Genomic DNA, 24,157 nt, shown 5'->3' with positions numbered 1-24,157 from the left:
CTACTTCTGAATTATTTTAAACATCCAATGGAACCTAAATCCCCTCTTTAGCCCTAGCTTGGCACTTCCAAATGTTGAAATACCTCTGCCTGGGAGAAGTGAGGAAAGGGACCCAAGCTCCCCGGAATACTACGTCCTCTGAATCCTGACAGAGTCAGGACTCCATGCCTTGAACTTACTTTTTAATGCCACCTCCTTCTTTTAGGATGACACGCTTGTCTTTATCCACAGTGAGGTTTAGAAGAACACCACAGGCAGAAAAGCAAATATCCTGACGCTTAGCATCCAGCAGAGCAATCATGAACTTGTGAACTGGGAGGGCAGAGAACGAATGCAGGCCAGTAAAGCTCAGGGGCCCCAGCTGTATTTCATTTCTCAAATGGCAAAGGGTAAATGGGGAGCAGCTTGCAAAACTGGAAACCCTGCTCGGGGACTCGGTCCACTCTTCCTAAGTGGACTTCACCCACTGCTCAGAAGCACCTTCCCCAACATCCACCACTTCAGAACCTGCTCCCTGCCCCCCAGGCCCCCTGTCCCCTGATATTGCTGTATCTGCCGCAGGCGTCAGCTCCCCCTCCCAGGCAGTGGTAGAGCCCCCGCCCTTGGAGAGGAGGGAACCACGGGCCTTCCAATCACACAGGTGCCATTCATTTCATCTCTACACAGGTGCCATTCATTTCATCTCTAACTTCTGGTTGTTCTCCAGGGCCCTTATGAACCTCCAGCAGCAACTTTCTTTGAATACACAGCCCTGGGAGAGGGGAGCACAGGCTCCAGTGGAGATCTTCCTGGAAGTCTTCCAGAGCCACGGTTTGTAAGAGAAGACTCACGCAGACCGCAGGAAACAAGCCTGTAGTGAGGCCGGACTTCCAGGGTAGGGGATGTCTCATATCAGGACAGGCTCCCAGCCTTCCCTTACTCCTAGAAATGGAACTGTTTGTCCTGTCTTCTCATCCCCCAGCAGGGGCTGGGCAAAGGGTTGGGGGAGAATGAATAAGGTGTGTGCTCTGTTCTACTGCTCACCTGAGAGGTGGCCACCCTGTGCTGACCTTGGCCTACTGATGTGTCACACAGTAAGCTTGGCAAAGGCTGCATCACATGTAAGTGTGTTTTTAAGAGTCTAAAGAATATACACTAGGGCTTCCCTGGTGGCGCAGTGGTTGAGAGTCCGCCTGCCGATGCAGGGGACACGGGTTCGTGCCCCGGTCCGGGAGGATCCCACATGCCGCGGAGCGGCTGGGCCCCTGAGCCATGGCTGCTGGGCCTGCGCGTCCGGAGCCTGTGCTCCACAACAGGAGAGGCCACACAGTGAGAGGCCCGCGTACCGCAAAAAAATAAAAAATAAAAAAGAATATACACTAAAATGTTAACAGTTATCTCTGGGGTAGTGTTTTTTTTAATCTGTATTATCCAAAGTTTCTATCATGAACATAAATAATTAGGTATTTTTTACCGTTTTTACATGAAATATTTAAGACATACAAACAGTATGTTTAGTATACACTCTTGTGTACCTGCTACCCAGTTTAAGAAATAAAACATTACAGATTCAATTTTATATTTGGGGGCAACCATTCAAATGTAACTTTGTCTTAAATGTGGAGTTTATCATTTCCAACTACATTTATACCCTATTCCATTACCATGTGAGTATTACATAAATAATATCCAAGGTTGTTTTGCAGGTTTTAAAACTATATTAATGGCATTATTTCATATATGTCCTCCGACTACTAGCCTTTTTGCTCCTATATTACACGTTTGAGGTTGACGCACGGTGATACATGAACTTCTAGCTCATTTATTTTCATTGCTGTAGAAGCTTGGTTGCATGAATATACTGTAATGTATTTATCCTCTTACCTGTTGATGGACATTTAGGTTATTTCCAGTTTTCACTATTACAAGCAGTACTATAATAGACATTCCAGTACATGATGGAGAATGTCTTTTGAGTCCATTCCCATGGACAGAAATGATGTGTACAGATTACTTGTTTCTCTTCAACACACGCACACGCACACACACACAGGCACACATGCGCCATCTCAAAACTCAGAAGACCACTTGTGAAGGAGAGGGAAACGCTAAGAACACAGCCTAGGTCCGTCTTGGCATCCTGAGCTGAGAGCCTTATGGATGGACGGAACAGAATGTGAGGCATCACTTGTGCCAAAGCAGAAACAAGTATCACGTTGTCATGACCCAAGCTGCAAAACTGCTCAGCTGTTTATTGGCAAGACATGCCTGTTTATGAATGTGAGTGTCATTAACTCACCATTTTTCTGCACAATGAAATCACAGATATCATGGTCCTGGGAGAGATTTCCAAAAACGCGCACAGCCTCCAGGATTCCATCCATGTTGTGACTCACAAGAAGCTTTAAGAGCACTGGGTTTTGTGACCAGAGAAATAAAATTAGTGAACTTAAGTTTCAATTTAAAGGCTATTAGAAACCAATATCATGCTAAATACTGATAATTTTAAAATTAATAATAAAATTCCAACTATAGGGGACGTTAGCCAGAACTAAGAAACTAATGTGTCCCCATATTCAACTTTCTTAGAATTAAATCAGGCTCTTAGATAGTAGCACCAGAAACCAGAAAATATAAATGCCTCCAGTTCTGTATTTAGTTAGTAAAGTCAAAACCTTAAATGAACATGCATCTACCCAAACCCAACTCTGAATCTTACATTCAGCAATATATAGCTTTTTGTCTTGAATTATGGAATTCTTCACTTGGTAGTAAGATAAGTTGTTGATCGCTGCCGTAGTGTTGATCACCAGCTCCTCACAATCATCAATGGACTTAGATTCTGAAATAAAGTGAGGACAAGGGTGTCAAAGACTCGCTGCAGGGCAGAAACCACAACATCCTCACTGCAACCCCAGCAGTGGCAGGGACAAGCCGTTGTCCCAGGCAAGGGCTGTGTGAGGGCAGTGTTTGCCCTCGCTGTTTGCTGCTTTATTTCCCATGACTCTTCCTGCAGGGAAATGCACCAAAGGCAGGGGACCACTCTGGGCCAGGGTTTGGAACACTCTAAGCTCAGTCCCTCCAGCCAAGGGTCTGGAAACGTTGGGCTGATCTAGTTCCTGTGTACAAAGGTGCCAACACCACTGAGCAGAGCTTGTTTGCCCTGACCCAGAGGTCCCCCGGGCCCCCCACCCTGGAAGTCTGTTCCCCAGACCTGCCCCCCTCCCAAAAGAATGGCCCTCAGGTCATAATCTATCTATAACTCCTATCAACGCTGCCTTCGAAACACGCAGTCTGATCGCCTCTCAGCTCCTCTGCTACCACCTAGTCCATCTTTCACCTCCTCACTGGCTTCTCTTCTTCTGCCTTTGCCTCTCTGAGCCTGTCCTCAACATGGTGGTGCTTTAAAATTCACTCAGATAACACCACTCATCTCATCCAGCCCACAGGCCTGACCCAGCTGCCCCAGTCCTTACCTCCCTGGCCTCATTTGCTGCTCCAGCCCCCAGCTCCCCCCATCCCCATGCCAACCTCACCAGTCTTCTTGCTCTTTTTGAACATGTCAGCCTGATCCCGCCCAAGAACCTCTGCACTGATAGTCCCCCTGTCTGGCATATTCCTTCCTCCAGTTATCCAGGCTCACTCCTCATGTCCTTTGGGCTGTTGCTTAGCTGTCACCTTATTGGACATACTTTCCTCAGCCACCCTATATAAAATAGCACTGTTACTCACTTTCCCCTCCCCCTCTTCTCTGTAACACATGTGACCACCTGACTTGTTATGTGTTTAATGTCTGTCTTCCAGCTCTAAGGTGTAAGCTCCACAAGACTAGGGACTTCTTCTATTCATCACTGCATTCCCAGCATCTAGAACAGTGTCTGCACAGAGCGGTGCTCAATAGATAACTAATAAGAACCTACTGTACAGCACAGGGAACTCTACTCAATACTCCGTAATGACCTACATGGGAAAGGAATCTAAAAAAGAGTGGATGTGTGCATATATATAAACACAATATTGTAAATTAACTATACTGCAATAAAAATTTAAAAAAAGAAAAGAAATCATTCCCTCTGGAACTCCCCCCGGAAATATCGACTAACAAAACAGAAAACTGTAGCATTTCAGTGTCTTGGGGTGGATCAGAATAAAGCCTAGATGATAAATTTTTGAAGCAAAATAATAATAATAAACTTCATTGTTGTAAAAAATAAATAAATAAATGTTTGCTGAATGCAAGAATGAATGAATGAATGAATGAACCTTTAGCTTAGCACATAAGACCCTTAGTTATTTTGTCCCTGCCTTCCACTCAGCCTCCAGACTCATCTCCTGGTGACTGAGACCACAGTGCAGAGAAGGGCAGATGCAGGGATGCCAGTCCGGAACCTCCTGTGGTGTTCCAGATGGCAAATAAAGCTGAGGCTGGGGTGACGGCGGAGATGGAACAGGGAAGCCAGGCTGGAAAACTATTTAGGGAGGAAAACGGACAGTGTGTGGTGAAGACTAGATTGGGGGATGAGGGAGAGGAATCACTCAGGATGAGCTCTGGGTTTCTGGATTACATAATTGGATGGACGGCAATCCCATACTCTGAATTAATGGGAAGAAAGGCCAGGTGGAGGAAAGGTCATGAGTTAGACATCTTGAGGTGCTTCTCAAGTACCCACAGTTGATGAGATTAGGTAAGGCAGGTGGACATACGGGTCTGGGAGTCAGAGGAAAACGCCAGGAGTCTGGTTATACTAAACTAGCTATAGCAGCCTCTGCCTCTCACCTCTGACCCTGCACACGCCCCCTCCACTTCACCCCCCGCCCTGCCCCGTGCCTGGAGTACATTCACCCCCCTCTCCACCCAGGCATCGGTCACCGCCTGACTGGGAAGCCCTTCCCCAGCCTGGGAGGGAATAACCTCAGTGCCCACGCATGTCTTGGGCCCTGATTTGCCCACTGGGTTTTACTGGTTAAGAAGTACCTTGTACCTCTTTTTTTAAAAAATTCAAGTATAGTTGATAAACAATATTACCTCAGGTATAGAACACAGTGATTCAATATTTTTACAAATTATACTCCATTTAAAGTTATTATAAAATATTGGCTATATTCCCTGTGCTGCACGATATATCCTCGTTGCTTATCTATTTTATACACAGTAGCTTGTACCTCAATCCCCTACCCCATCTTGCCCCTCCCCCTTGCCTCTGCCTACTGGTAACAACTAGTTCTCTATCTCTATGAGTCTATTTCTGTTTTGTTGTCTTCATTTGTTTGTTTTCTTTTTTTGGATTCCACATATAAGTGAAATCATTACAGTATGTCTTTCTCTGTCTGACTTACTTCACTTAGTATAATACCCTCTAGGTCCCTCCGTGTTGCTGCGAATGGCAAAATTTCATTCTTTTTTATGAGTAAGGAAGTGCCTTTTATCTCTTGTATGAAACCAAAGTTCCTCCGGGATAAGAGGGAGGCTGTGAGCTGAGCAGGAGGACTCTGCGAGCTCTTACATTCTCTGATTTAATTCTCCCTCCTTTCGGCCTTCTTTTCATTAAAGAGAATGACCTTTCTACGTTTACTCTATTCAAAGGGAAATTCAGGCATTTGTTACGCTACAGAAAACACGTACTGGCCCTTCAGCCAGTGGTTCCTCCACCCACAGCAGCCAGCATGGGCCCAGCACCTGGCAGACACTCAATGAATACCTGGAGAAAGAAAGAATAAATGAGGCCCTAATTGCCTGGTTTGTTAGTTTAAATACATGGGAAGGGAATAAAGAACAGAATTATCTTGGACTTCAGTATGGATTCTACAGCAAGGAAATATCCTACTGGCCTCAGGTTTCTAGAAGATCTGTAAAAAGATCCCAGGTGTTTTTGAGGGAGGCAAGGTAAAAGTAGGGACATAGGACCCCCAAAAGTATCCTCGCTTGCTTCGCTGCGACTCTGGAGCTGGAATCCTGATCTTCTACCTGCTGGCTGCGTGACCTTGTTCAAGTCATTTAAACTCCTTGGGCCTCAGTTTCCTTGTCGGCAAAGTGGGATAATAACTGCACCTACATTACAGATTTGTTACAAAGTTTAAATGCGTTAATACTTGTGAAGGGCTTATAAAAGTGCGTGGCACACTGTGGGTGCTAAATAAACATCTGTTAATGAACAGGAGGGCTGTCCAGAATGATGGCTCATGGGGAATGGCTTGAGTGAATGTCTAAAACTTAGCAAAGAGGAATTCTCATCCCTGGTTCCCTCCATCCCTGGACTGATGACAAAAGATCTTGGGCAGTGTCTAGGAATCTGTTTTTTTCTCTTGCCTTGGTAGGAGAATTTATTAGTTTGCCCAGAAAAAGGAATGTAGCTCTGATGTGTCACCACCCCGCTGTAGGACCTCACGTTTGGGAGCAGGGATAACGTCTGGCATCTGGGGCAAGAGGAGAGACATTCACAGCTACTAGGCATCTATCATGAACAGCACCAAGCACTTTCCATGCATTTAACCCCACAGAAGTTATTTATTAATAACGCTTTAAATGCACTTACATTTAAACCCACAATAATTAATACTCCAAAGGTGCACCTGCCTCAGTCAGCTCAGGCTGCCATAACAGAATGCCGTAAACTGAGTGGCTCAAACAACAGGAAATTATTTAACAGCTCTGGAGGTGAAATGTCCAAGATCAGGGAGCCAGTATGGCTGGGTTCTGGTGAGGGCTCTTCCTGGCTTGCAGATGGCTGCGTTCTCTCTGTGCCCTCATCTAAACCTAATTATCTCCCAAATGCTCCATCTCCAAATACCATCACCCTGGGGGTTAGCGCTTCAACACGTGAATTTGAGGGACACAGTTTAGTCCACAGCAGCCTCCTAATATCCCATTTTCTCCTCCCAGATGAGAACATTGAGGCTTAGACAAAAATACCTTGCCTGATTTCATAGAACACACGTGTGAATCCAGGGCTGCCCGACTCATCCATCCTGCTCTTTCCACAGCATCTTGCTGAGTGCCTATTAGAGCCAGTTGGGGCAATAATTTGCCTCCAAAGAGCATGAGGCACCCACCCAGCCCTCTGTAGCAGACTCATGAATATAAGAGAATCTGGAATTTGGAGATTCCACTAAGGCAGCAAATCGCTGCATCTGGGCGCTTGCTGAGAAGGCTGGTCCTTACTAGAAATATTTTTTATTTTAAAACACCCTCTGCAATGAGACTGGCCTCTGGAGGGGAGTCCTGGGGTACAAGCAACTCCTCTGTGAGGGGAGTAGGGCTGGGGAGAGGTGGAGGACAAGGTCCCAAGGGATGCCTTTCCCACGTGCCTGGGGGGAGGGTGCAGTGCAGCAAAGGTGTCAGGCTGGGAGGAGTGAGGACTAAGTGAGCACAGGGGACTATCAGGGCAACAGCTGCCTTGCCCTCAGGCAAGTGAGCAGGTCAGAGTCAAGCCGGCCCTGGCCTGCTTTCCAAAGCCACTACCAGGCTGGCTAAGGGAGGCAGGCGCTCTGAAGACCAGCTCCCTCTCCCAGGATCTGATCGCCCTTCTGCACTGATGCAGGGACTCCAGGTAGGAACCAGCAGAGACAAGTTTCGGGGGGCCTCGTAGGGCTCAGGACATTCGTCCCTGCAGCTGAGCTGCCAAGGGGAGGGTGCAGGCGTATGACCCTCTGTCAAGGTCACTTCACCCCACCACAGCTTTTCATGGGAGGTCAAATCGTTCAGGAGATAAAACAGACAAGGGATCCCACTGCCTGCCCAAACAACTGCCCAGCATGGCAGGCTAGAGAGAAGGGTTTCGTCACTTGGGCTTAACCTCAGACAGCACTGAGCTCTAACATGCAGAGACTGAAGCATTCTCAAGTGAGACCTTCCACCACCCACATCAGGACCAGCCGGGGAGCTTTAAAAAATGCAGACTCCTGGGTTCCACACCTCACTTGATCAGTCACAACTTCTGAGGGTAGGGTGAAGAATCTGTGTCTTTCATAAGCTCCCTGCATGATTCTACGCACAAAGAAGTTTGCGAAGTACCAGATTTGAGTTTCACTGATCGCTTTAGAGCAAAAGAAAGAAAGTAGGCTATTCCCGAGTGACAGTAACCTCAAGAGGGTGCACTGGAGAGACCTCACATGGGAATCCCCCAGTGACCAAGACAGAGCACCTACCCTCCCAGAGGACTTGGTGATGGAGGAACGGAGGGGACAGGCCCTAGTCTCCTAAGGACTCTAGCCAGGCCCCCCTGGTTAACCCTTTCAGCTCTGGCCAAATCTGCTTCTCAGCCTTTCTTCTGCCTCCAAAGCATCAGTTTCCTAGAAGTCAAACACAAATTATCCATTGTACCTTTAGTTCATAGGAAGAAATGTAATTTCTAAGCTCAGAAGATACATATAAGACCAGGAATTTCCTCAGTTCACACGTGAATATTAATAATTGCAGGAAGATGAATCATGCAGAGCTTTATTTCTTGACTATCCACAGTGATGTGTCCAGGGGTCTAAGGGCAGGTCCTCAGGCTCTCCCCAGGTAGCTAGTCAGGTGAAGCGATTTGGCCTGCCAGCAGATGAGAACTCACCGGGTGGGTTTCAGACACCTGCCAGCGCCTCACTAGCCAGAGAGGCTAAAGGTGATTCTCTGAGCAGTGGGTTTCAACATTTAAGGGGCAGAAGAATCAACTGGGAGCAGGGGAGTAGTTGAAATGCATATTTCAAGACCCTAAAACCATCCCTCAGGTAAAGCCTTTTTCTGGGTAAGACCAGAAACTAGAAAGCGTATTTTAATGAGCCCCATAGCTGACTCTGAGGCAGCTGGATCCCTGACTTCTGGGTGGAGAAGAATTGATCCTCCAGATGCAGAAGGATCATCAGAAGACAGGGAGATAGTATGGTCCAAGTGCTGGAAGTTTTGAGGTTGTTAGAGAAACTGAATTTCTGGAACAGCTCGATGCAGGTTTGCACAGACGGTTTAACGTGCCGTCAGCAGCTTGGAAGACAGTCCCACACTAAATGTGTAGGTTTTTGAGTTATCATGTGGAAGTGATTAAGTCACAAGGAAAGACCTCAGTCGGAATTTAATAATCCTTCCTTAAGACCAGCAACATGCAGGGACTTCCCTGGTGGTCCAGTGGCTAAGACTCGGAGCTCCCAATGCAGGGGGCCCGGGCTCGATCCCTAGTCAGGGAACTAAGATCCCAAGTGCAGCAACAAAGATCCTGCGTGCCTCAACTGAGACCCCGCAGAGCCAAATAAATAAATAAACATTTAAAAAAAAAAACAGCAAAAAAGGATCAGCAACATGCAGAGTAACCCTGTCACTTACTAACTTTGTGACCTCTAAAAGTCACTTTATCTCACTAAGTCTGTTTCCTCCTCTGTGAAATGGCTAAAATAACAACAACCTACTGTCGCACAGCTCCTGTGAGGTAACAGATGTGAACATGCTTCTTAAACTGCGTGGCTATGATAGTGATCATTTTGTAATGTACAGAAATATCAAATCACTACGTTGTATACCTGGAACTAACATAATGTTTTCGGTCAATTATACCCCAGTTAAAAAATAAATAAAATAGGGCTTCCTTGGTGGCGCAGCAGTTGGGAGTCTGCCTGCCAACGCTGGGGACACGGGTTCGAGCCCTGGCCCGGGAGGGCCCCACATGCCGCAGAGCAGCTAGGCCCGTGCGCCACAACTGCTGAGCCTGAGCTCTGGGGCCCACGTGCCATGGCTGCTGGGGCCTGCACGCCTGGAGCCCGTGTTCCACAGCGGGAGAGGCCACGACGATGAGAGGCCCGCGCACCGCGGCAAGGGGTAGCCCCCGCTCGCCACAACTGGAGAGGGCCCGCGCACAGCAACGAGGACCCAACAGAGCCAAAAATAAATAAATGAATAGGTTTATTTTAAAAATTAAATAAGTAAATAAAATAAAAATAAATCACACAGCTCCACAACAAGGGAAGGCACGGTCACTTACACTCCCACACGCCAAAAGCTGGGCTCTGTGGCTCTGTCCTCTCAGCTTCCATGTTCTGTATACCCCATGCTGCTGGCACTTTTCATAAGCTTCTTGTCTATACACCTGATATTCCCCCACCACGTACCCTGAGTTCCCTGAAAGCAGATACCAACCTATACTTTTTTAAACGTTGTGCTGGCCTGAGTGTTTGTGTTCCCCTCCAAATTCGTATGTTGAAGCCCGACCCGCAATGTGACTATATTTGGAGATAGGGCCTGTGAGGTGGTAAAAGTCAAATGAGGTCGTAAAGGTGGGGCCCTCATCCCACAGGGCTGGTGCCCTTAGAAGAAAAGGAGGAGACACCAGAGCTCTCTCTCCACCATGTGAGGACTCAGCAAGAAGGTGGCCATAGACAAGCCAGAAAGAGGAGTCTCAGCAGACACCAACCCTGCTGGCACCTTGACCTTGGAATTCCAGCCTACAGACTGTGAGAAATAGATTTCTATTGTTTAAGCTACCCAGTCTGTGGTATTTTGTTATGGCATCCTGAGCAAACTAAGACAAACCTCTTTTAACATACAGCATAGGACTGATTATGCAGTGAAGACTCAATAAATGAGTGGCAAAGTTCAAAGATTACCCCAACACGTCATTTTCATCAGGCATGAATGCTTCTTCCACAACAACACAATCTTTCAGAGTCTGGTAAGTAGTGGCGAAGTAGATCACTCTAGATGGCAGTCAATTTCCTTGCACACTAGTAGGCAGAGGTGCCCATGGGAAATGACAAGGCCTAAAAAGTGGAAGGGGGGGTGCTATGGACTGAACTGTGCCCCTCCCAAATTTGTTTGTTGAAGCCCTCACCTCTAATGCGCCTGTATTTGGAGGTAGGGCTGTTAGGAGGTAATTAGGGTTAGATGGGTGAAGTCCTTATCCAATAGGATTGGTGGCATTAGAATAAGAGGAAGAGAGAGAGAAGGCAGCCGTCTATAAGCCAGGAAGAGAGGTCTCACCAGAACCAACCACACCGGCACCCTGACCTCATACTTTCAGCCTCCAGATGTGTGAGAAAGTGTCTGTTGTTTGAGCCACCCAGCCTATGCTATTTTGTTGTGGCACCCTAAACAGACTGAGACAGGTTTGGGTGCCTAGCAGTGAGGTGCTACTGTAACAAATACCTAAAAGTATGGAGGTGGCTTTGGAACTGGGTAATGGGTAGAGGCTGGAGGAGTTCTGAGATGTATACAAGAAATACGGATGTTAAAGGTTGTGAAATAAAATTCATATTTTATGCCAAGACAAGAAAAATTTAAACATAGAACTTCTTCTCTGCTCTTTGGCCTCCTCTCTCCCCACACTGTGCTTTGTGTATCTGCCTTATGCATCGACCAAACCTCTCCCATCGGTAGGAATACCTGTTCAACCATAAAGAGCAACATTCTCCTAACATCAAGACGACTCCCTCCTTAAAAGATAACATTCCTTCTTGATCTTGTAAGGGGTCACATGACCCACCAGGATGATGCTTAGATCTGGATTATGTAAACTGTCAATAACACATCATTTGACGTACAGCCTTCTGCCTCAAAAAAACTTATGTAACTGTGCCTTGATTTCTAACCAGTGGAACAGTTCTCAAAGCTTTCTGAGATGCTCTTCCTGGGTTATAATCCTCAAATTTGGCTCGAATAAAATTTTCCAATTCTTTCTTTGATCCACTGATTTTTTTTTAATATAAACTTATTTATTTATTTATTTATTTATTATTTTTGGCTGCGTTGAGTCTTCATTGCTGCACGCAGGCTTTCTCTAGTTGCAGCGAACGGGGGCTACTCTTTGTTACAGTGAGTGGGCTTCTCATTGCAGTGGCTTCTCTTGTTGCGGAGCAAGGGCTCTAGGCTCACAGGCTTCAGTAGTTGTGACACACGGGCTCAGTAGTTGTGGCACACAGGCTCTGCAGTTGTGGCTCGCGGGCCCTATAGCGCAGGCTCAGTAGTTGTGGCGCATGGGCTTAGCTGCTCCGTGGCATGTGGGATCTTCCCAGACCAGGGCTCGAACCTGTGTCCCCTGCGTTGGCAGGCGGATTCTTAACCACTGCACCACCAGGGAAGCCCTCTACTGATTAATTTTTTGTCAACAGGGTGATTCCGGCAAAAGCTCAAAGACAAGAGAGAGCTGGAGAGAAAGCTTCCATCTTCTTAGAGAACACAGAAATAATCATGAATACAATGCTGTTAGAAAGATGGACATTAAAGGCCACTCTGACAAAGTCTCAGATGGGAAGGAGGAACAGGTCCTTGGAAACTGCAGGAAAGACGATCCTTGTTATAAAGTGGCAAAGAATTTGTCTGAATTGTTTGTGTTCTAGTGTTTCGTGGAAGGTCTAGTTTGCGAGCAACGATACTGGGTATTTAGCTGAGAATTCCAAGCAAAGTGTTTAAGGAGAGGCTTGGCTCTTCCTGACTTCTTACAGTAACATATAAGAAGAGAGGGATGAACTGAAGAAGTTGTTAAGCAAAAGGAACTAGAACTTGAAGATTTGGAAAATTCTCAGCCTGTCCATATTGCAAGAAAGAAGAAAGCCTGTGCTGGAGAGAATACCAAGGGTGTGGTTGGCCTATCACTCAGTAAAGAGTTTACGGGATTATGTGAGCAGAAACACTGCCAATTTGAACTGAAGCTGAGACAGGACCAAACGAAGGAAGGCTGTCAGACTCCTTGGATTTGACAGGACAGAGTGTACAGCTATTTGGCTGTGAATATGCACTATTCTTCTAGTAGAGAAGAGAATGTCCCCAGTGGTGATTCAGAGATCACCAGGGCCACTGCCTCAGTTTCAACAGGCCACACTGGCCTCCACCCCAAAGCTTTGAGGGCAAGACTGCCCTGCAGAGCCCTGGTGGCCTAACTGACAGAGCTGTGGAGGAAGGGCCACTGTCCCAGTGGGTCTGCAAGGCAAAGCATCTAACCAAAGAGGATTATTCTCAAGCCTTAAGGTCTGATGGGGGCTTCCCTGGTGGTGCAGTGGTTAAGAATCCGCCTGCCAATGCAGGAGACACAGGTTCGAGCCCTGGTCCGGGAAGATTCCACATGCCGTGGAGCAGCTAAGCCCGTGCACTGCAACTACGGAGCCTGTGCTCTAGAGCCTGCGAGCCATGACTACTGAGTTCACATGCCACAAGTACTCAAGTCCACGCCCCTAGAGCCCAGCTTCACAACAAGAGAAGCCACCTCAATGAGAAGCCCACGCACCGCAACGAAGAGTAGCCCCCGCACTGCAACGAAGAGTAGCCCCTGCTCGCCGCAACTAGAGAAAGCTCGCACGCAGCCAAAAATAAATAAATAAAATAAATAAATTTGTTTTAAAAAAAAAAGATCTGATGGAATTCGCCTTACTAGGTTTGGGACTTGCTTGCGACCCATCACACTTTCTTTTTTTTCCTATTTCTCTCTTCTGGAATGGGAATGTCTATCCCGTGCCTGCCCCACCATTGTATCTTGCATATAACGTGTCTGGTTTCACAGCTTCAAGCAGGAGAGGAATTGTTCCTCAGGATGTATCATATCTATCTGATTTAGATGATATTTAAATGAGATTTTGGACCTTAGACTTTAGAGTTGATGCTGGAATGAGTTAAAATCTGGGGGGCTGTTGGGATGGAATGAATGTATTTTGCATGTGAGAAGGACATGAAATTGGGGGACCTGGGGTAGAATACTATTGACTGAATTGTGTCCCTTCCCCCAAATTCATACGTTGAAGCCCTAACCCCTAATGTGATTATTTTTGGAGACAAGGATTTTAGGAGGTAAAGTTAAATGAGGTCAGAAGGGTGGTGTCCGTATCTGATAGGGTGGTCTTATAAGAAGAGAAAGATCATTCTCTTTCCCATGTGCACATGCACACATTGAAGAAAAGCCACAGGAAGACTTAGTGAGAATGTAGCCACCTGCAAGCCAGGAAGAGGGCTCTCCCCAGAATAGAATCAGCGGCACTTTGATCTTGGATTTCCAGCCTCCAGAGCTGTGAGAAATAAACTTGTGTTGCTTAAGCCACCCAGTCTGCAGCATTCTGTTACGGCAGCTCCAACTGACTCATGTGGGGTGGGCAGGGGAATGGGACCTGAATGACCAGGGGCTCTAATTACTGATAATGTAAAAAGCTGAAAAAATAAAAAGATAAATAAACTTTAATCGTGTGGGCTACCCCAGGAAAAATTTGGGATTTTAAACTCTGTGGTTACTTTGGCCAATTTTTTACAATCTGATTGGTATGCTTTCAAAAGAAATTGTGATATAATTCACATACTGTAAAATTCACTTTTAAATTGTACAGTTCAGTGAGTTTTAGTAATAATTTGTATTACTATTTTTTTCTTTTTTATCTTTTTTTAAAAAATCTGGACGACGTTTGAGGCAGTTCTGAACAGAAAAGGAATGAATTTTCCTTCACAGCTGAGAAGGCCTGTTAAAGCTAGCCGACTGTACTCCTAAAGCCCCCATGGCACCCGAGCTCCGGTCCATCTCCCGGCAACGCCCTTGCCGTCAGGGGGCCTCATTTCTTACCCAGCATGGCGAGGAGCAGGCCCACGATGCGCGGGTGGGCGGCGATGGCTGGGCCCACGCTAGGGTGGATGGCCAGGTTGGCGAGCACGCGGGTCAGCTTGATGAGTACGTCCTCCGCCTGGGCCGGCCTCGGCGCCTTGGGCCTCTCTTCTCCTTCCCCCAGGGGCTTCTGGGAATGCAGATCCAGTTTGTAGAATGTATGGAATAAAGACAGCAGAGTTGGGATGCTCCCTTTCTCTTTGGAAAACTGCTCACGAGCCTGGTTATTTTTCGCTGTCAGGTTGCCAAGAATAAAAACAATACGAACGACTAAATCCTGCAATAAATTAAAGACAAAGAGTCACAAGACCGAAGGGGTTGGGACAAGTTGTTGGGAAGAAGACAGTATTTAATTAATTCACAATTTAATTAATAGTAAAATGGAACACATCTGGCTTCTTCTGACTTGTACAGTATTTGATTCCCAAGATTGGTGCAAAGTGACAGAGGAGATTAAAAGCATTTGGCAACAATGAAAGAATACAAACTGATTGATGCTGTCAGCAAGGTCTATTAACTTCAGATCCTTCATCTGAAATGCTGCCTGGCCTTTTTTTTTTTTTTTTTTTTTTCCTGGAGAGCAATTAGTTGAGCGGGATGACATTACTAACAATGTGTCATATAAATCTAAGTCTTGACCCAAACAGATTTCTTGAGTATCCAAATCTTTTCCTAAAAGTTCACCTCTTGCTGAAGCACTGTGTTTCTAAACCCTGTGTTTGTCCCATAGTGGCTAATCAGCTTGTGTTACAGCAGGCTTTCTCAGCCTGGGCACTGCTGACTTTGGGGGCTGAATAATTCTTTGCTGTGGGGGGCTGTTTATGTTTAGTGGCATTCCTTTCCTACTAGATACCAGAAGCACTTCCCCAGATACCACAACCAAAAATGTTTCAACGTCCCCTGAGGGCAAAATGGCCCCCAGGTGAGAACCACTGTTACAAAGTGTTCACCACTTTAAAGCAGTATTTGTTTTTCTTGACCAGGGTGGTGGTTACATGGGTGACACTTTTATAACTGTTTGCTAAATGGTACAAATGTGTTTTGTGCACCTTTCTGTATATGAGCCATATTTCACAATAAATAAACGTTTCTAAAAAATCCCAAGCTGAGAACACTTTACAATGAACAAGAAACAGAAACAATTATGTTCTTAATTTGACAATAGCAGGCAGACATACCAGTTCAGTGGTTAAAGGAACACTTACTGAGGGGCTACAACTGGCCAGGGTGCTAATGCTCACTGTGCAGGCGCTGTGCTATTTACAGACAAGAAACTGGCTTGGAGAAGCTGCCTTGGTCACACCCAGTGAGGGGTGGAGTCAGGATTTGAACCCAGGATTACCCAGACCTGGAGTCCTTCCTACACCCATGCCTCTCACGTGGCCTGTTATTTACGAACCTCCTTCGACCTACCCTGCTTTCAGAGCAGTAAAGGAATTATCTCCTTTTAAATGTAAATACATCACCAGGAGAGATTCTGATAAAGGTTAATTTATCAGATCTATAGTCAGCAATAGCCTTAAGGAACTGGGACAAAGGGCAAAGGGCTGGGTTGGTTTTTCTCCAGGTGGGACCTGGGGGATGGGAGCAGCACTGAGCACTGTGTGTGGCCTAGAGAGAGTGGGTGATCCAGGACAAAGGACAAGACACTGGGGTTTGCCTGGGTCTGCTCTGCCAATACCAACTTATTCCTGCTTGTTCCTGAAAAAGTCTTCCCTGGCCCTGGTGAAGAAGCAGCCAAGCTGCTGCTTGTGAAGCTGGGAATCATTTGCCAACATTAAGAAAGGATGGAGTCTAACAGGATGCGCTGGCCCAGGAGAGCATTCACGCCGGGGGTGTGGGGGGGGGCGGGGAACCTCAGCTGGGCAGTGTGCAACCAATCACAGCAGGTGGTCCAGTCAGGGGACCCACTCCTGCCCCCACCCCAACTGGAATGCTAGTCCTTGGGTATATCTTGAATGCTGGGGTCTGGGGGAAATACACACACACAAACAAGGATAAGGCAAGGTGCTCTGAAGAGTTAGAATCGACTTGAGAAGACAAGGCTAGTGCATGAGGGAACACAGCAAAGACTGAAAGGCTAATAAGGAAGAAGCTAGACACCCTAAGGGATTACGACTCCCAGCAAGAGAGCCAGGCAGCCTGCGTCACACTTCACTTAGCTTCTTTGTGACTCGATTAACTCATCTGTAAAATGGGGGGAATATTGTGTTGCAAAATTAAGACAAAACAGATAAAGCACAGGGACTTCCCTGGTGGCTCAGTGGTTAAGAATCCACCTGCCAATGCAGGGGACATGGATTTGATCCCTGGTCTGGGAAGATCCCACATGCCGCGGAGCAACTAAGCCCGTGCGCCACAACTACTGAGCCTGCGCTCTAGAGCCCGTGCAATGAAAAGCCCGCGCACCGCAACGAAGAGTAGCCCCCGCTCACTGGAACTAGAGAAAGCCCCGCGCACAGCAACGAAGACCCAACACAGCCAAAAATAAATAAAAATAAATTCATTTGAAAAAAAAAAAACAGGTAAAGCACAGGTTGTGGTGAGTGATGATTCAGGCACTGTTTTGGGGTTTTTTTTTTTTTTTTTTTGGTTACACCACGTGGCTTGTGGGATCTCAGTTCTCTGACCAGGGATTGAACCCGGGCTACGAGAGAGCGCCGAATCCCAACCACTAGACCACGAGGGAACTCCCCTCAGGCACAGTTAAGAACCCTTTACTATCAATAAAATGTTAGTAGCGTTAACCATGATAAGTTCAACCTTGAAAAATGAATGAAAGCAGACATGTGGCACGGGGCAAAAGGAGCATGTCTTGAGACAGAGGACCTAGAGCCGTCCCTTTCCGGGGCCTGGGGTCACCTTGTTTGTGTCCGATCACCAGACAGTTCCCTCAAGAAGCTGAAGCCTGTAGGCCTTAAATCTAAACCAAGCACACGAAGTTTCGTTACAATACTCCAGTCTCCCTTCGCATGCAACCAATGGTTACTTCATGTAATTCCCGATGGTGCAGGCTCCTCCCTGGGCTCTGGAAGGAGTGCACTCCTCCACCCTGGCAACACCCAGCGGCAAAGCAGACCATTTTCCAACCAGGACAGAGGCTATTTCTGAGAGCTAGTCTCCCTGAAGGAAAATTCCACTGAATTTCTAAATTGAGGAATATGAGCTTTTCACACAAACTGATACAAGATTTCTGATTAATCACACTCTACACTAGTCCTACCTCTGAAAACTGTAATACTTACTATTACTACTGATAGTAGTAGCAGCAACTAATACACTGTGTTTATGAGGCACCAGGCACTGCTCCAAGCACCTAGGTACACAAATTAACCAATGCACTAAAAGTGACAATTTGCAGTTCTCTAATTTGAACAAAACGTTCCCAATCTCCACAATCTGGATAGCCACCTCCCTCACGCCCTAGACAGCAGTTATGGCCAATATTTTTGGACGTCCCGGTATTCCCTGGATTGTGCTCTTATTTCCACAAAAGCACATTAAGCAAGTCAGGAAAGACATGATCGGTGCTCTTAAATGACTTCACAAAGAATACGATAAATAACTGCATTCTATTGGTTAAATCATTGCCAGGACTAATCAAGTTACCTCCTAAAATGTCACTGCCGTCTTCTGAAGGATGCTAGACTCTTTTTTTTCTCCTTTCTCCCTCTTCCTAGCTCTGCTGCTTTACCTCCACCTCTGATGTTTGTTTTTCTGGTTGGTCTAACTCAGAAGGCTTCTCTGACCCTGTACCACCTCCACCTGTCCCTGCTGATTTGCTGACCAGATCCCTGGCTGCAGGTTAAAAAAAAAAAAAAAAAACAGCAGGTTTCCTTAGAGGTCCTCATTCTTCATAATTCAAATGACCTCTACCCCCTGTCACATGTGGTCAAATCTGGGAAGACTGATGCTGCTTTTCTTGTTTGAAAAATCGCCTCGGGCCCCTTCCACTTCTAAAATTCTTGGATTCAAATATCTCTGTGGGTCCTAACGTGGCACAGATTATTGAGCCTGATGTGGGAAGAAGAAACGTTAGGCTTCAGGGCAGGAAGAGTTAACCCTGCCGCAGCACCTCTCTCCCTTCCTTCAGATGGAAAAAGGAGGGGGTGGTTCCTGGCAGCAGTGGTGCCAACTGAAGGATGGCATGCAGAATCAACAAATGGGCTGGCAGATTGCAGCACCAAACTTGCAGCGACTGCTGTGCTTGCTGTTTCTGTCCTCTTTCTCAGGGTTGGCTAAGGCATCTTTTTTTTTTTTTCTCCCCCCATCCCCTCTCTCAAATATATTCTCTGTGAATCGAGGGAATAGGCCACAAGAGCAGCAGTCTCACAGGAGGCTGGCGGCGGTGGTGTTTCCTTACTCCCATGCCAGTGCTTGTCTGGACTCATCTGGAATCCGGAACAAGGAGGCTGACCAAGAGGGCTTAGCAGGGCCCCCTCAGCTCCCTGCGGGTGGCCTCTGCGCCGTGCAGAGCACTGCCCCTGGATGGTGTACAGAGAGGTGGTTTCTTGTTCCACAGCCCAATCTATCTCAAGTCTACCAAACATCACTTAGTTAAAATCCTGTAAAGATTTGAAAAATCAGGCAAAGGCCAAAATCATCAATCTGTAGAGAAACAATGTGCAGAAAACGATTTCATCGAGGGGCCATTCTCCTTTGAGGTACAGAGGCTCTCCTTTATTCTTAGACAACATCTGAGAACCACCTATAAATCAACACTGCACTTTTTATAGCCTTCTTATTAAACTGAACACAAAGTTGCATATTCATACCACAACTATGTAGTTTTGAAACAGCAAAATGAAGATGAATCAGGAGACAGAATCTTATTTTTCTTTTTTAAGAAGGCAGTCTAGTATAACCAGTTCATATCGACTCTAATTTTGCTTAAAATGGAATCAGCCCAGCAACAGCTCCGGCCAACCAGAGCTCAGACAGGTACACCTACCGGACAAAGCCTGACTCAACTGTGCATCCCAGGTATAGTCTATGGGATGTTCTCCTTGGTTTAGCATAAGCTATGCCCTCATGAGCAAGCATGTTACTCAGTCTGAATGGGCTCCCCATGCCTGTAAATAAAATTAACTGGAACAAAACAAGGAGCAGGACACTGCTGAAAAGAATGGTCTCTGTCAAGTTCCAGCAGCAGCCACCGTGTTGACTGTTACTTTCCGTGTGAGAACGACTGGCCTAAAGTCAATGGAGGAGATTCCCCCCTACTCAGAGATGTAGAAACTGAGGCTTCAAGAGGCTCCCTGGCCCCAAAGTCCCACACTGGTGAAGAGAAGAGGCAGGACTTGGACAATCACTTCTGTACTCACAGATGGATTCCAAAACCACCTAAGCGCACCTGCTCACCTTCCCCAGGCTCAGCCCCAGAGGCATCTTCCATTCCTCCCTATCTCACTTCCCTCAGCAGCCAGTCACCAAGTTCCCTCCAACCTGTCGTCTTAAAATCAACCCTGGCTCCCCCGTCTGTAGACTCTTGTCAGAGACCCTCGACGGGCTCCTCCCTCTGCAACCAAGGTTAACTCCACTTCTTGAAGCGCAGCTCTTACGTCATCCCCTTGCTCAAAAACATCCACTGCCTATTAAATGCCAAAGCCAGCATCTAACACGCCATCTGGCCCCATGTGACCACTTCTACGTTGCTTCACGTTATTCCCCACCCACGGCCCACCAATGGGATCGCACTCCTCCCCCACTCCCACACACTTCCTACCGTAGTACCTTAAAATAACCCTTAAAACAGCCCATGTGCATCATGTTGACCATGGGGAAGGAACCCTATCGAGCTGTCACAGAAAGAATCAACGATGTTCAGCAGACTCCATTACTTACTTGGGAGAGGACTACTTCTTCTAAGTCAAGGAAAACATTTGAGAAAGGTTTTCAAGAATGGGTTGAAATTGAAAGAGCTGTAAACAGACTTAAAATCAGAACCCTCTCTTAACCAGAAAATTAAACTAACCAAGATGCCCTGTTTAAATCTGGGTTAAAAAGTTCTCGTGCAGTCTGGATCTGACAGCTCAGTCAGGATCTGCAATTTGCAACATTTATCCAACTTCTCACCCTCAAACAAAACCCCAACATTAATTGAGCTTATAGGGGGCTTGAAGAACAGATAAATGTTACCAATCGGGAAGACAGACTGCAGTGCTGCAGAAATGCTAATTAATCTTAGGCGACTGAAAGTGGGTCAATGGTTTGCTGAAGTGCTGAGCCATACAAAGCGAAAGAATCTGAGATGTTGGAGACGCAAAACCAGAATCTAACTAGAAAATCATTTGAAAACCAGAAGAGATTATTCCTGATGCTTCCATCCATCTATCCATTCCGTCAACAATCGTTTACTGAGCGCCCACTGTATGCTTCTGAATGCGGCTATCACTCAAAAGCACCAGGACGATGCTAGAATTTCACTGGGCTCAGTTCTTTTCTAAGTCAGCAGACATAAATCAGGCTTTTGGGTTCCGTGCTGAGTAGGGGGAAGAGCCAGTTCCACAAGGGCAAAGCAGCAGGAGCTGGAAAGAATGAACAAGCTAAGGGCTTATTGTGCTGCCCGCCCGGTCAGGGGTAAAGACCAAGGCCAAGGCCGAAAGAAGGAGCCAGCTCAGCCAAACGCTGCGGCACCCACTGGGAATGTGCCTGCAGAGGGGCTGGGAAGAGAGCCACGGGCGCGCTCCTGCCAGGCAGGAGGCGGAGGGCAAGCGGGGAGCCAAGTCACCATATAAAGGCGCCAGGGGAAGGGGTGGAGGCGCCTCCCTCACCAATCCTCTCCGGCCCCAGAGAGGATGGAGGGGAGGCAGAGAGAGGTCGTGCTATCTCTGGCCTGCTCCTTGGCTGTGGCTGCATTGGAGGTAAACAGCTCCAAAAAGGGCAGATGTTTTTGCTTTCAGCCTATACTCTCCAGACATTCCAGGTCTCGTTTTCGACATCACGCTGCCTGAGCGCTCCAAATCAGACACTGTTCATCATGGCTGGAGACAGCTGCTTGCCCAGGAAGAGGTCTAAACGGGATGAGAGAGGCATGACTTTAAAAGCAGCACAAGCAAGGACATGTCGGGGGATTCCCAGACAGTGCTCTCTGAGGCGCTGATGATTGCCCTGCATTTGGAGGTTCTGTTTAAAAAAAGAAACACAAGAAGTTGACCATATCTAAAAGTGGAGAGGGTTAGACAGACAGTTGTTCAATGGACACAAGTGATGGGAATGTAGGTAAAGGTTATTCCTTTTGGACTGTGACCTTTGCAAAATAGTGCCAGTCTTATAAGTCTTGTTTGAGACATTTTACCAGATCTCCTGCCCAGTAGATATTTACAGAAGAAATGGGGGAAAATCCTTTCACGTTTTTCCAAAAAAGCAAACCCAAACGTATTTTGCTGAGCTGCTAAATGCGGCAATGCTGACGTCAGAGGCACCTCCTGAGGCGGGTCTGCTTCGCAAGGCTGCTATGGCCAGCCCCTGCCCATGCCTTCGACACTAGGCCCATCTGTTTGCACATTTGGTTGTACCAAACGCAGTTTATACCATAAAGCATACAATATGTGCTTGTTTCTAAATGAGATTTGCCATTTAATTGAATTTCAGTCAGCGTTCTAAATAGATGCTTTACTTAATGTTAGAGTCTAGCTTACACACTGCACCCAGCTGACTGAAGGGCTGCATTTTTCGGTCTCAGGTTCTATGTGTGTAGGAACTGGGAGTTACTAGTTGGACCACGGATCTTGGACAAATCAACCTCAGAGACAGACATGAGCCAAAGAAGTTTCCCTTGTTCTCCTTGGGGAAGTCCTTCGTTAGAGCTGGGAGGAGTGGATTCCTTTTCTCTGAGACTGTTGATAACTAGAAACCCTTGGCTTATACCACAGCCATCATATTCTGACATGCCCCCGTCACTGACGGGCTGTGTGTGGCGGGGGGTGTTATAAACCAAACCCTGCGTTACTTAAAATGAACAAATCGCCCTCAACTTTATCTGTTGCAAACTTACACGGTTAAGGTATGGCTATCTACTGAAATGTCGCAAAGCAGACATAAAGCTTGGTGGTTGTTTCACTGACAAATGAATCAACAGCAGCTCGTGCTTGTCTAGCTAACGGAGGATAACGAGCCCTCCCTTCTGCAGCCAATTCAAGGGTCCTGGGGGCCCGTGCTCACCTCTCCCCGTAGCCAACTCTGACCAGTGCCTCAAGCCCCATCGGTGCGATGGCCTAGTTATCAAATTGGGTTTGGTCTCAGGATGACTTGTTTGGACACAAATCTGGCAGAGAAAATTCCTGTAAGGGTCTAATGACCCATCTCATTTTCTCTGGCTAAGAAAGTGCTCCTCAGCTATTGTTGCAAACGGCACAAGGCATGTGGTTATCACCACTCACTGGCGAAACCTACACCAACACCTGGCATGTCTTGCTAATTTGGTTCCTACTTTGTGAGGGAGATTCAGTTTCAGCCACATGCCTGTAGAGAAAGACTGACCCTGTGTGGCTGCTTTTTTTTAATCACTTTAAAATCTCTTGAGGTTTTGCAGAAAACCCTCTGCTGTCGATATGGGGGAAAAAATTGTTTTCAGGAGCCATCTTAATAATGTATACCACAGGTTCTCAACCTGTTCTTCATTTGAATCACCTGTGGAGCCTCTTAAAAATAGGTTCTTGAGCCCTGTCCCAGATCTGAATCAAGATCTCCCAGGTGGGGCCTGAGAACCTGTATTTTATTTTTTGTATTAGAGTATAGTTGCTTTACAATATTGTGTTAGTTTCTGCTGTACAGCAAAGTGAATCAGCCACACGTATACATATATCCCCTCTTCCTTGGATTTCCTTCCCATTTAGGTCACCAGAGGGCACTGAGTAGAGTTCCCTGTGAGAACCTATATTTTTAAAGCTCCGCAGGTTTAGGAGACACTGATTCAAATCAAGAAAGAATTAGAAATCTCACCACCTTAATACCTACTAACTGTTCTTATAATATCATGTTTAAACATAATATGAATCCATGTTCCTTGTAAATAATTCCCACAACACAGATGTGTAGAAAATAAAAGTGAAAATGCTCCTCCTACCCTTCATTATCAACTGACTCAACAGAGACAGATTAAGGACTTTCCAAAAAGACCCGTTCTCACATGCTGAAGTCAGACTTTACCCTTGAAAAGAGATGAATATGAATAATGTAAAAAAAAAAAAAACTGGAAAACAATTTTTACTTTTGACATTTTCTCAAACAATTTCGTTTCTTTTTTTTTTTTTTCCTTTAATGGGAAAAAACATCGGATGAGGGAGGAAATATCCTACTTCTCCCATCAGCCATCAGCTCTCGTACTACCTAGTTCCAAGCAGGATTTCCTCCCCGGTGGACTGTGGAAGTGGCTGGGCAGTTTCCTGCCAAGCTCCTCACCTGGTTGATAAAAAACACTTAAAGAGGTGTGTGTAGGTGACAGTTCATTTATTACTAGAGAGGATTTTTCTTTTTCTTTTTGTTTGTTTTAGATTTTTGTTTCTATGTTCTTTGAAAATATACTTAGCCATAACATGATTTATGATTTTTTTTTACATCTCTATTGGAGTATAATTGCTTTACAATGGTGTGTTAGTTTCTGCTTTATAACAAAGTGAATCAGTTATACATATACATATGTT

The 24,157-nt window shown here is 46.3% G+C and overlaps 2 protein-coding genes across 9 annotated transcripts in view; one reads left to right on the top strand and one right to left on the bottom strand.

Annotated features, from left to right (window-relative positions):
- SESN1 (sestrin 1) overlaps window positions 1-4,043 on the top strand; it is a 131,912-nt gene extending 127,869 nt beyond the window's left edge. For 4 of the 5 annotated variants that reach the window (XM_019929539.3, XM_019929537.3, XM_019929542.3 and 1 more), the window contains one exon: window positions 707-4,043. In XM_019929539.3, coding sequence (XP_019785098.1) covers window positions 707-856 — 150 coding nt within the window. In that variant the 3' untranslated portion in view covers window positions 857-4,043. The remainder of the gene's footprint in view (window positions 1-706) is intronic. The other variant, XM_073789489.1, reaches the window with a different exon arrangement.
- ARMC2 (armadillo repeat containing 2) overlaps window positions 1-24,157 on the bottom strand; it is a 282,422-nt gene that overhangs the window by 30,992 nt on the left and 227,273 nt on the right. For all 4 annotated transcript variants that reach the window (XM_073789488.1, XM_073789487.1, XM_019929553.3 and 1 more), the window contains 4 exons: window positions 14,475-14,790; window positions 2,699-2,821; window positions 2,279-2,392; window positions 180-312 (listed from right to left, as the gene is read on the bottom strand). In XM_073789488.1, coding sequence (XP_073645589.1) covers window positions 180-312; window positions 2,279-2,392; window positions 2,699-2,821; window positions 14,475-14,790 — 686 coding nt within the window. The remainder of the gene's footprint in view (window positions 1-179; window positions 313-2,278; window positions 2,393-2,698; window positions 2,822-14,474; window positions 14,791-24,157) is intronic.

Source organism: Tursiops truncatus, chromosome 12 (assembly GCF_011762595.2).
Source record: "Tursiops truncatus isolate mTurTru1 chromosome 12, mTurTru1.mat.Y, whole genome shotgun sequence".
NCBI lineage: Eukaryota > Metazoa > Chordata > Mammalia > Artiodactyla > Delphinidae > Tursiops > Tursiops truncatus.
Note: the sequence above shows the minus strand (reverse complement) of the source record. Positions and strands in the feature narration are given on the sequence as shown.